At 41.0% G+C, this 12,137-nt stretch overlaps 3 protein-coding genes across 4 annotated transcripts in view; 1 reads left to right on the top strand and 2 right to left on the bottom strand.

Annotated features, from left to right (window-relative positions):
- LOC106821512 (ribose-phosphate pyrophosphokinase 4-like) overlaps window positions 1-4,234 on the bottom strand; it is a 7,849-nt gene extending 3,615 nt beyond the window's left edge. Inside the window, exons 1-7 of the mRNA XM_014826359.1 lie at window positions 3,933-4,234; window positions 3,635-3,787; window positions 2,233-2,323; window positions 1,630-1,739; window positions 1,121-1,226; window positions 886-958; window positions 567-660 (exon numbers count right to left, since the gene is read on the bottom strand). Coding sequence (XP_014681845.1) covers window positions 567-660; window positions 886-958; window positions 1,121-1,226; window positions 1,630-1,739; window positions 2,233-2,287 — 438 coding nt within the window. The 5' untranslated portion in view covers window positions 2,288-2,323; window positions 3,635-3,787; window positions 3,933-4,234. The remainder of the gene's footprint in view (window positions 1-566; window positions 661-885; window positions 959-1,120; window positions 1,227-1,629; window positions 1,740-2,232; window positions 2,324-3,634; window positions 3,788-3,932) is intronic.
- Window positions 4,235-4,640: 406 nt separating this feature from the next.
- Window positions 4,641-9,932, top strand: LOC106821530 (estradiol 17-beta-dehydrogenase 8-like). 2 transcript variants are annotated; one of them, XM_014826382.1, is made up of 5 exons: window positions 4,641-4,764; window positions 8,196-8,309; window positions 8,520-8,719; window positions 9,028-9,337; window positions 9,630-9,932. In XM_014826382.1, the coding sequence occupies exons 1-5, from the start codon at window positions 4,713-4,715 to the stop codon at window positions 9,719-9,721; spliced, it is 768 nt and encodes a 255-aa protein (XP_014681868.1). In that variant the 5' UTR covers window positions 4,641-4,712; the 3' UTR covers window positions 9,722-9,932. The 2 variants fall into 2 exon arrangements, with proteins under 2 accessions (XP_014681868.1, XP_014681867.1); XM_014826381.1 differs by lacking the exon at window positions 4,641-4,764 and adding an exon at window positions 5,354-5,475.
- Window positions 9,933-10,183: 251 nt separating this feature from the next.
- LOC106821528 (deoxynucleotidyltransferase terminal-interacting protein 2-like) overlaps window positions 10,184-12,137 on the bottom strand; it is a 6,523-nt gene continuing 4,569 nt past the window's right edge. The window contains exon 6 of the mRNA XM_014826377.1: window positions 10,184-10,445. Within this exon, the coding sequence (XP_014681863.1) occupies window positions 10,343-10,445 (103 nt within the window). The 3' untranslated portion in view covers window positions 10,184-10,342. The remainder of the gene's footprint in view (window positions 10,446-12,137) is intronic.

Genomic DNA, 12,137 nt, shown 5'->3' with positions numbered 1-12,137 from the left:
AAAAAAATGAAGAAATGATATAAATCCCACACCACAGTGAAGAACTTTTAATGCAGTGCCTTACAGTTACAGCTATTTAGTACAGCAGTGAACAACTCTCAACTCTTTCAGATTTTGGGTTCCTCTGTTATTTCTGATTTATGTTAATGACATATGGCAAAGGCAGTTAACGTCAAGCTTTTATTATATGCTGACGATTCGGCCTTAGTAGTTTCAGGGACAGAGGTACAGGCTATACAGGAAGAATTAAGTAAAGAATTGCATTCCATTAATAAATGGCTCAATGATAATAATTTATCCTTGCATCTTGGAAAAACAGAAGTGTATTATTTTTGGAACTAACGATGTAAATAAGTGTGCTAGTCATGCTTTTTGTGTATATATCCTTGGTAGTTATCCAATTTTATGAATTGGGAATATTATTGTAAAAGTATGCTATATATATGTATTGTATATGATGGATAACTGCCTAAATAAATAAATAAAATAAATAAAAAATCATCGAGGTGTGGTGAAGGCTCATCAGCATAGCATAGGATGTAAGTCCCATCAATGTGGCATTATACCTTAGCCGTGGCAATCTGGCCTTCTGTGTCAATTCTCTCCATCGTACCAGTGGCAAAATACGGCAGAATCACGTGGAATGACCTGGCCAAGTATCTGCAACGAAAAAGGCTCGCAACAATGCTATGGTGACTGTATGGAAATGGGATAATTATGTGTATACTTATTATACTCTTAGTTATATGTATAGACACAAGCACGCACACGCACGTGCACGCCCACACGTAATGTGTGAAATTATTATTGTAAAATTATCTCAAAAAGAGAACTCGCAAAAAGAGAACATCTCAAGCCAATGAATGCATACATAGTGTATCATACCTCGGTATAGCATAGAGTACAGACAACTGCTCAAATATGATCTGTGGTGAGTGGAACGTCGCTAGGAAAATGACTGAAATGCAAAACCATTTTAAGTTTTATTTTGGTTTTCATGGTAGCATTTACTTAAACTTTACAGAATTATACCAGGATGATAGCTTGAAGACTCATAAAAGGTCCTGTGTGCTATATCTTTACAGAACAAAACAATATCAGCATTCCACAAAGTTCATACCATCTTTCCCTGCCATTTCCTTGACTTCGTCTATGAATATGTTGGGAAAGCCATCTTGGAAATGCTCCCAGTGGACAATCCTTTTCCAAACCACACCCCTGGTAGACTGAATGAAATTTTAGAAATAAATATTACAGCTAAAGCTTGAAGAAAATAATGCATGCGATTTACATCGTCCCTGTGAGAGACAGTAAAAGCAATGGCATAATAACAAACAATGTCAGTTTTTAAAAGCAGTTTTAAGTTATATTTATCATAATATAAATAAATATATTTATACTGATGGTATAAATATGTTAAAGATATCTTTGATATGGAACAGTGAAAACTTGTATGCAGCATACAGAAAATATATGCTGAAAGTTGGAGTAACAATTTACACCACACATTATGTTAACCTACATTACAACAAGAGCTAATTAATACATGTATTATTAGCTCTTGATTACATGTTTGTACCGTACAAACCAACCAACAAAGTTTGTGCCTACACAATGAAGACATCTTACATTTTTCATCTCAAAGCCTACAGCACTGCAGTGTTCCATGATGCTCTGGGCCAGTCCTTCCATACTGGAGTGGGACAGCAGCCACACATCATCTTTACTGCTCTTCAAAGCTGAAACATAGCCAGATGGAGAGGATGTCCTTCAGTGGTTTGTGATTTATGAAAACAGGGATCAGGTGCAGGAGTTACACCTAAAGGTGTGCTATAGCAGTTGCAACATATAAGCTGCACCTAGGCTGACTATTGCCACAACAGAGCACAAAGAAGGAAGTTCACATTATAGAGTTATGTCACAGATGCATAGATCTTTTTTATACATCATAGTTCCCAATAAGAGTGGCTTTGTATCAATAAACATGCATGCAAACGTGGTACTCCTGGAGTTGCAGCCCCAATACACCAACTTTTCCACTAGTGCTGGGATGCTTGGAACTGTGGATTATGGACTCATGGGGCATGCACTAAATAAAGGGCAATGGTGCAAGCATGCACAAGTGGGTGCACTTCTAGTGGCATACAAGTTATAAATTAATCTTGACAGAGATTGCCAATAAAAGATCTACAAGAATTGATCTACTTACATAAATATGAAATTGGCACATACCGTCAATAACAAAATCTACAGAATTCTGGTACACAAATGGTGGTCTTCCTGACATCTTGAGTTGTTCCTAGTGCCAATTAATACAGCCTCACTAAAATGAGCAAAAATGTATTTTAATGTATAATCAAGTTGTAAATGCCAAAATGTTGTTAAACGTTATGCTTATTATCAGGAGTGTATCAATATTGATACACTCCTGTTATTATGTACAATTAACATACAACGCCACATGTGAAAACATATGTACAGACAACATACGAATCCTTGTGACTTCATCATGTTTCCAATTTTTCGAGTCCTCTCTCTAGCTGACATATGGTATGTTTGTGCTTTGTTATTGCATTGAGGCGCTCGTGGGGGAGTGGAGGCTGAGGTGGCGACGATACGACGCATAAGATAGGAACATCTATCTTGTATTTCTCGTTGCCACTATCCACCGTGTAGCACTGCACTATACGTGAGGTAAAACTGCTAGTTACTGCGTATTGTCAGGTGGCGCCCCCTGGTGTCGCGGAAAGACACAAAACGCTACGTATGTTTAGCTCAATACCTACAACAGATTAAGCAGGGCCGTAGCTAGGTGGGGGCAGGGGGGGTGGCAAGAGGGGCATGCAGTTAATTGTCGAAAAAACCCAGAGGAATGTAGATACATTACATGGTCAATCACGGTCACCTTCCAGGACCGTGGGTTCACGGTCAACTAGGTGGAAAATGGAATTTGGAGTTGGGATTACTAGGAGGGAGCGCACTAAATTAACAGTGACACTATTACCTGCTGGATTTATTATCACTATATCATTATCGATGTTTGGCGTTTGAGGTTCTAACGTGGAGGCCAAAAATCAGCTGAATTTGCTAGCCGTTCACGGCAGGTCTTCTCTTTGTGTGTGGTGACGTTCCTACGACTGTTTCACGTCATATAGGAACGTCTCCACATAGTGAGAAGCGAGAACTACTGGCTATAGTATTATTAGGCTGCGTTCACACGAAGCAAAAATGCCAAGTCAAAAACGATCCGTGTCAAATGCATCCTGGGCCAAGCGTTCACACGAAACGACCCGAGCACTGGTTCATTTTTGCCGTGTGAGCGCGGTAGACGTCGCTAGTGTCGAGACCCAGAGTTTACACAGAGTTTCTGTATGTTGATTGTTTAATTTGCATTGTTCGCTTGGATGCATTGTTTTTTTTTCACCTCGCAGCACGCAGCTCGCAGCTAGAACTGATCGATCAAACGTCGTGTGAACGCTCTCTTCAACGACGCTCCGTATCTTTTTGATCCGGATCAGTCTCGGATCGTTTTCGACCTGGGACGAACGCTTCGTGTAAACGCGGCTTTAGTGTTGACTCTGCCACAAACCTGTGGGAGAGCTAAACTACGTCTAATAGTAATACTATAGCTAACCAAAATTGCGTCCTTATGGTGATGTTCTCAGATTGTTCTCTCGGGAACTCTCTACCATCTCGGTTTAGGGATTGCTGCGCCCCCTAAGAACAATATATACAACGCATATTCTGTTCTCAGGTTCTTCTAGCGTCCTGCGATCCACTTCGGAAACTAGCACAACAGAACAACACACTCAACAGTTAGACCACAGAAACTTGGAACGTTTCAATAATAAAATGACGGTAAATAAACACGAAATGTATTTACTACCAAAGTATCAATTTTGTTCTATACTCTCTTTCGCCTATTATTGTACAAATAATTTCCTGCAAAACCCGTTCAAATGCTCCTCTGCAACACACAACACAAGTCACAAGTACTCCTCTGCATACACAAGTACTTCGCGGGAGTCCCACTTTAGTTTACTACTACTACTACTAGTACTAGTAATAACTAGTAGAAGTTTACGGCTCGCGTCATATTTTTTTCTAGATTCTTGTCTATGCCAATGGGAAGACTTTCTGATATTTCTATTATAAAAAAATATATAAGCAAATAAGTCGGCAATGGATAAACGCGAGGGCTTCAGGTGAAGGCTGCCATCTTGAATTCTTGTTCATAGATGGGTTCTTTATCTCTTCACTCATTTCCCTTTACATTGACGAAGAGACTCTGAACCAATCTAGCCGGTGCTCCACGTGACGTTAAACCTACTGTTTCCAATCTGTTACATATCAATGTATAAGTATATCAGTATCAATTATCATAATGATAATATCCCTGATTGACAAAATATTGAACTATAGTAAAACCATAGACCGGAGAATTTGTTTTAAAACAGACTAAAAAATAAGAGTTTCAATAATCCGCCAGAACCAATCACAAGCAATGACCAATGTCAACATCAACGACCAATCAAATGCTAGATGATACAGCAATGTTTGTAGACTGGTACTCGCTCCCACCTCGATTACTCCTAAGCCAAGAGGTGGGACCGGGTACCAGTCTACAACGTTTGCAATCGCATTTGCGAAGATGAAAACACATTGACGTGTTGTTGTTGACAGCACAATATTCGAAGGTTTCGTTTGAGGATATGTCATCTTTGGGGACCGGCTTATTGCTCGGTAGGCTTGCTCTTGTCACTGGTACGTATAACACAGTGCAAATGCGTTTTACGCATTATTTTTTTCTAGATTCTTGTCTATGCCAATGGGAAGACTTTCTGATATTTCTATTATAAAAAAATATATAAGCAAATAAGTCGGCAAAGATAAACGCGAGGGCTTCAGGTGAAGGCTGCCATCTTGAATTCTTGTTCATAGATGGGTTCTTTATCTCTTCACTCATTTCCCTTTACATTGACGAAGAGGCTCTGAACCAATCTAGCCGGTGCTCCACGTGACGTAAAACCTACTATTTCCAATCTGTTACATATCAATGTATAAGTATATCAGTATCAATTATCATAATGATAATATCCCTGATTGACAAAATATTGAACTATAGTAAAACCATAGACCGGAGAATTTGTTTTAAAACAGACTAAAAAATAAGAGTTTCAATAATCCGCCAGAACCAATCACAAGCAATGACCAATGTCAACATCAACGACCAATCAAATGCTAGATGATACAGCAATGTTTGTAGACTGGTACTCGCTCCCACCTCGATTACTCCTAAGCCAAGAGGTGGGACCGGGTACCAGTCTACAACGATTGCATTCGCATAATCGCATTTGCGAAGATGAAAACACATTGACGTGTTGTTGTTGACAGCACAATATTCGTGGGTTTGGTTTGAGGATATGGCATCTTTGGGGACCGGCTTATTGCTCGGTAGGCTTGCTCTTGTCACTGGTACGTATAACACAGTGCAAATGCGTTTTACGCAGAGCGATGTATATGTCAAACTCACACACACTCGACAAACTGGCAGTAGCAGTAAGTTACGCTGAGACTGAGACTGAGAGGGTCTATGTCCCCCAGGCCCCAGGGTACTGCCGGAACGTACCCTGGGTACGGTCAACGCCAGGCCCCAGGGTACTGCCGGAACGTACCCTGGTACTATCTAATATGCCGGACCACAGGCACTTGAAGCGTTTCAATAAAATACAATGCTAACTAAATACGAAATCTATTTACTACCACAGTACCAGTACCAAATTCTCAATGTTTCTATACTAATTTGGTAGTGAATAGATTTGGTATTTAGTTAGCATTATATTTTATTGAAACGCTTCAAGTGCCAGTGTGCCGGACCGTACCTCGCCTAATCCACTAACGCTCATACTCATAGGGTCTATGTCCCCCAGGGTACTGCCGAAACGTACCCAAGGTACGGTCCGGTATACCGGAACGTAACCTGGTCACTATTTGATATGGTTAGGATTAGGGTTAGGGTTAGCTCTAGTAACTAAAGCTCGCGTACAGTTGCCGCTGGGGTAGGGAGTAGGCGTAGGCGATTCCCTAGACTCGTTTGTGGAGTAGGCGAGGTACGGTCCGGCATATTAGATAGTACCAGGGTACGTTCCGGCAGTACCCCGGGGGACATAGACCCTCTCAGCTCCACTAACGAGTCTAGGGAGTCGCCTACTCCCTAACCCTAACCCTAACCATATCAAATAGTTACAAGGGTACATTCCGGTATACCGGACCGTACCCAAGGTACGTTCCGGAAGTACACTGGGGAACATAGACCCTATGAGCGGCACTTGGCTCTATCAGGAGAGTTCCTATATGTAATTATAGCCTGTGTAAGGGGGCTCCAAAGTACACCGGCTCTATTTGAGCTCCTTGGCTTTTCCACGGGCAACCGTGGTGGGCTGCAGTGCAACTATACTACTGCACTGCAGTAGGTCACTAGGTGCAGTACACGTACATGATCCAGTTTCTATATATATTATCAGGAGTGAATAATAATACTACTACTAGTAGTACTACTAGTACTAGATCAAGAGTACATAATAGGAGATTAGGATAATCTCCTATATTATGTACTCTTGATAATATTTATCTATTATTATTCACTCCTTGTTACAGCAAATACCTGACATGCGATACAGTGTTCGTTGTACGTGTTATGTTTAGGCAGTATAATTATGTATTATATACGCTGTGGCTATATGCCCGGCAGCCGGGCACGGTCTTCGATTTCCTAAATGCCTGGCAGTTCCTAACCCTAACCCTAACCCTTGTTTACTTGAGATAACGCTGAAAATTAAAAACTGCCGGGCATTTAGGAAATCGAAGACCGTGCCCGGCAGCCGTCAGATATATGCCAGCTGCCGGGCATATAGCCACTCTGTCAGGGTTCTCCAAGAGCACTTATAGCCTGGCGGCCCGCCAGGCTATCGTCGAGCCCCGCCATCCTAAAATGCACCCGCCACTCTAAATGTCATAGCCGCCATGCTGGTTTATACACAAGAAGTTCAAACAATTAATACACGTTGTTTATACGCAGAGGCTACGGGTACGGCAGCCGTATCTTAATGTCTCGAGGCTACGGGTACGGCAGTCATACTACGCATGCGCTGCAGACGTATCTTAATGTCTCAAGGCTACGGGTACGGCAGTCCCACACACAAGTACAAGCAGTCACTCTATGAGTATCCCTAACCCTAACACTAACTCTAAACCGACTCGGTTATCTTATATACGCGTCTTATAGTACCCAATTAATCTATGGTGTATTTAACCTTTTGCTTTCAATATTTTGCATCTGAACTGACAATCAATCCCGACCAACTGGTGTAGGCTAGCTGGCACAATAATGTTCATTTTCATACTTCAAATCCGAGTGTTTTCTAGCTCATCAAGAAATCTTAATCGTGAATTAAATCGTGAATTTATTTCCAACTGCATTACTACGGGGCAGGTAACCCAGTCTAACACGAGATAGAGTAGACTGGTACACTTACCGACCACTCCTGCCATTGTCAATGGTGACACGGAACTAAGAGTCGGCGTGCACCAGTCTACCATTCGCACATCTTTGATTTATCTTATTTGATCATTATTATTTTGAATTTTCCGATGGCTTTGCCCATGCAAAACAAACATTTTCACCCCACATGCAGTACGCGCTTCAAATTTACACACAGAGTGTCCCAGATTGCATCTCAGAGCTTCTACAATTAAACAATTTTCCGGGGGGGGGGCATGCCCCCGGACCCCTAGCACTGAGCAGCACCCCCATGCTATAATGAAAAAGCTTGGAGAACCCTGTCTGTATTATATATGCAGTGGCGTATCCAGAAATGGATGAACAGGGGGGGGGGGCGAAATGTACCTGGGCTGCCTGAGGCGCCAGCGCTAGGGGGGTCTAGGGGCATGAATTATTTAAATATTTAAGCCATTTTCCTGCAATCTGAGGCATACTCTGGGCCTTGTCCGCACGCAGACGTTATAACTCCGCTTTGCTAATCTGAGGGTGCGGGTTTAACCCATTACTGGGGTCTGTGTCGGCTCGGACTAACTGTGGGCCATGTACATTAATTCTTCATGTTGATATATGTACAAGCCTGGTCGTGTCGTGTGTAGTGAATTCAATGAACATCTTCATCGCTCCCTCGTTGCAGGTGGTGGCAGTGGTATTGGACGGGCGACATCTTTGGCTCTGGCAAGAGAGGGTGCTAAAGTTGCTGTTGCAGATATACACTTTGCTAATGCAGAGCAGACTGTACGAGATCTAGGTGTGTTTTTCTCATTGGTAGTCTTATTAAAATATTAATTGAGCTTGCATGATTGACATATAGCAAACTGTTTTAATGTTCTTATAATTAATTATATGATCAACTATATCCTTTAATCCAGAGGTGGGTTATTGCTCATATCACTACCTGAATTTAGATAGTGGTAAGTGGTTAAGTTGCTTCTATGTAGTGTGTATATTTGATTTTCAGGTCAGATTAATGACAAATATGCACCATTCCAAGTAGATGTTTCCCAAGAAGGAGATGTGCGAAAACTCTTTGACAGTATCGTGTCTCGCTTCTCCGTGGCTCCCAGTATCGTTGTCAACTCTGCAGGGATCACCCGTGACAACATGCTGCTACAGATGGAAGTCTCCGACTTTGACAGAGTGATCGCCGTCAACTTAAAAGTGTTTGAATTTTATATCAGCATATTTGTATGATTATGAGTCCGGAAGGTCATGGACTTTGTAGACTGGTGATATTATCAGGAGTGTATGTTATAAATTCTATATTATACACTCCTGATATTATGATACTTGGGTGTTTGAGGGACTACAAGTGGAAGAATAAAGTTAACGTGTGTGAAACGCATTGACCGCGTAAAACAAAACGTGCTGATCAAGGTACCAGAAATTAACCAAAGCGTGAACAAGTAAAATTTAACATTGTTAGGGAACCTGAGAACTGCTCCAATAACTGCAAAATTGCTTTGCAGGGAACGTGGCTCGTCTGCCAGGCAGCTGCACGACTAATGATTGACAACAACGCTAGCAACTGCTCCATCATCAACATCTCCAGTATTGTAGGCAAGGTCGGTAACATCGGCCAGACCAACTACTGTGCGTCGAAGGCGGGCGTCTTGGGCCTCACGAAGAGCTTGGCCCTCGAACTGGTCAAGCAGAAGATACGCTGTAATGTGATACAACCTGGGTTCACTCAGTCACCGATGACAGGGAAGCTTCCAGAACGGTTCAAGGATAAAATGTTGCAGATGGTGCCTATGAGGCGCATGGGTACTGCAGAAGGTTGGTTGGAATTTAAAATGATATTGGTTGATCAAACAGGTAGAGGGTATCCAAGAGATTAGAAAGGAAGACAGGTAGTAAGACAGTGCATGATAGGTTAGTTAGGCAGTAGGCAAGGATAAAGGAGCCATCCATTGGCAATCATACAAGGTCTTGTGTGTACACGTGTTCCTTAGCAGAACTTTACTAAATATATATAATTAGTGTTGTGGCAAAACTTTATTAATGCAAATCTGTGATAAAGCCAATACTCAATTACACGTCAGTGTCGCATGGTGCATTTCTATTGCAGAAGTGGCAGAGGTGGCAATCTTCCTTGCATCAGACAGGTCAAGCTACATGACTGGGGCTACTGTAGAGGTTACTGGAGGGCTGGCACTGTGATGCATGTATTTCCAACAGCAGAGCTATAGAGATATGCCTAATGATTTCCAACTGTAAATCGTGCCTCTACATTTCAATTAACACACCAGTATTAATCATCAATTAGTATAGAGCCAATGGAAATGGGTACCAGGTTGTATGCTACAGAAGATTCTTAATGAGAACACTGGTGTGTATATAAATTCCAAAATTATTTGTACAATTTACCATATAAGGTGTGTTAGTATTTTCCTCGTTAGTTAATTGTGCAAGTATACTTATTACTGGTTTAGTATATATGTTTGCCAATTACTAGTCGTATCAAATGTAATCTTTCAGTTTTAATCATAAATTAGAATTGAAATGTGTACTGAACATTAGAAGTTGCAATGAAACCTCCTTACACCTACCCTGTTTTATAGTGAAACCGTTTTTAATTAAATTACCCTTATATTGTGACTGTAAATAAAAAGTTATATAATATAGAATTAAAACATTTTTTAATTTATCAAATACATCATTTCATTAACACTGACATTCAAAATATCTCAACTTCTGAATGACATGACGTCAGTGTTGATTAGAATGGGCTTCCGATTTTACATGCAAGTTCAAAATCAACTTGAGCAATTCTGTGAGCATCTATTTCTTCTTCGATTTCAAGCGCTTCATGTGCTTTTTTGCACCTCGATTACCAGTCAGTGCAGAAGCAGCCATGACCTCTGCATATTTCCTCTTGTTGTATCTGGAAGCAGGCATACACATCTTCATATTAGTTAACAATATAGAAATGGCAAATTAGTACTCATAAATAACAACTAGGTCACCATGACACTGGTATGTACTCCTTCAGAGCTAGCTCCCAGTGATAGTGTTTACAGTGTATGCGAGTCTGCTGCCATTAAAGCCAAAATATGCGCATCTACACGCTAATTTCTCCAGTACTAGACTAGCAAATACTTCGTGTCATGCATAATCATACTACCTTATGACAAAATGAACTAGTTCCTCCCATTTCACTGCGCATTTGCTTAAAATCCACAAGTATGAGGTGCGAAATCTAGTAATCTGGCGCCAACGCCGAATTGTTTGCCAAGCAATTTCGCCCCGAATCGGTTAGGTGACGTCACATGTTGCTACGGGTGTTGAGCAGAGAATATAGTCATTTACAATTTAAGATAGTTGTAGTATTGTGAACTGCAGTGTATGTAACATCAATGGCTATTCGGAAAGTAATAATAGGCAGCGTAATAAACTCTGAGAATAACGTATTGATTTTAGGCTTGATATCGCGAACGATAACATGTCATTGCGCTAGCAGCGTGCGAGCGAAAAACGCACATGGGCCGTAGAAATCTTTGCTACACCCGCTGTACGGTTGCTTGGCAGAGCAACGCGAAAGTGTCAACAACATCGGAGAATTTGAACAACATTGGAGGTATTTTCAAATACCTTTTATAAGACAACGCGCAGTGAAATGGGAGGAACTAGAGTATATTTTGTCATAAGGTAGTATGATTATGCATGACACGAAGTCTAGTACTGGATAAATTAGCATGTAGATGTGCATATTGTGGCTTTAATTTAGTATTCCTACTAGTGTAAGACACACTGATGTGTATACATACTGTCTGAACTGAGCATCAGCCATCAGTTCATCAACTAGAGACTGCTTCCTATCCTTCTTGGGAATTCGTGAAGAGTAGAAATCGGCTGACGATTCTATAACCTTTCCCATCTGCAAAACAGCACCGTGCTTATACTAAGCACCTTGGTATGGTTAAGGAATATATTAGCATGCCTGACAATCGTCACTTAAAATTACATCTGGTTTTGGTAGTGCTACACGCCTGAGGTCAAATATGACAAAACGATGACCTTGGCTCTGATGATGGCATGTACGGTACCTGGAAGTATTTTGGCATTCCTTTCATGTCGTTGCCCTTGTAGAAGTGTTTTGGGTCAAGAGCCCGCCTCATGTGGATCACTTGAAGTTCTCTCTTCACCTCATCTGTGATCTCAGTCTTGGGCATGTCAAACCACTTCTTACCCTTGGTCTTCTCTCGCTCCTCCTAAAACAAAAAATGTTGAATTTACACGAGTAGATTACTGTGAGATTTATTGACGAGTAAGTTCGTGAGTAGATTTGTTCCCAATCAAAAAATTTCCCTCAACTATCGAAAGGTGGCATCAAATCTTTTAGAAGTTATAACTGAACCTTTTTCTGCTTTGTTATTTTCTTCTTGCTTTCTTGGTGTGTTGGCACAGATTCTTGCTTTTCAAACCCTGGTTTGATGTTGCTCTTTATCAGAAGCTGAAAAAGGTTTCTCAATCTTGACTTGTTTTTTTTTAATAATTAAAGGCATAATATTTCCATCGATTAGGCAAAGTTGACGAATGCTACAGTAACTGGCACCTTGTGTAGTTAATAAGTACA

This window comes from Priapulus caudatus, unplaced genomic scaffold (genome assembly GCF_000485595.1).
Source record: "Priapulus caudatus unplaced genomic scaffold, Priapulus_caudatus-5.0.1 Scaffold76, whole genome shotgun sequence".
In the NCBI taxonomy this organism is placed as follows: domain Eukaryota; kingdom Metazoa; phylum Priapulida; class Priapulimorpha; order Priapulimorphida; family Priapulidae; genus Priapulus; species Priapulus caudatus.
Note: the sequence above shows the minus strand (reverse complement) of the source record. Positions and strands in the feature narration are given on the sequence as shown.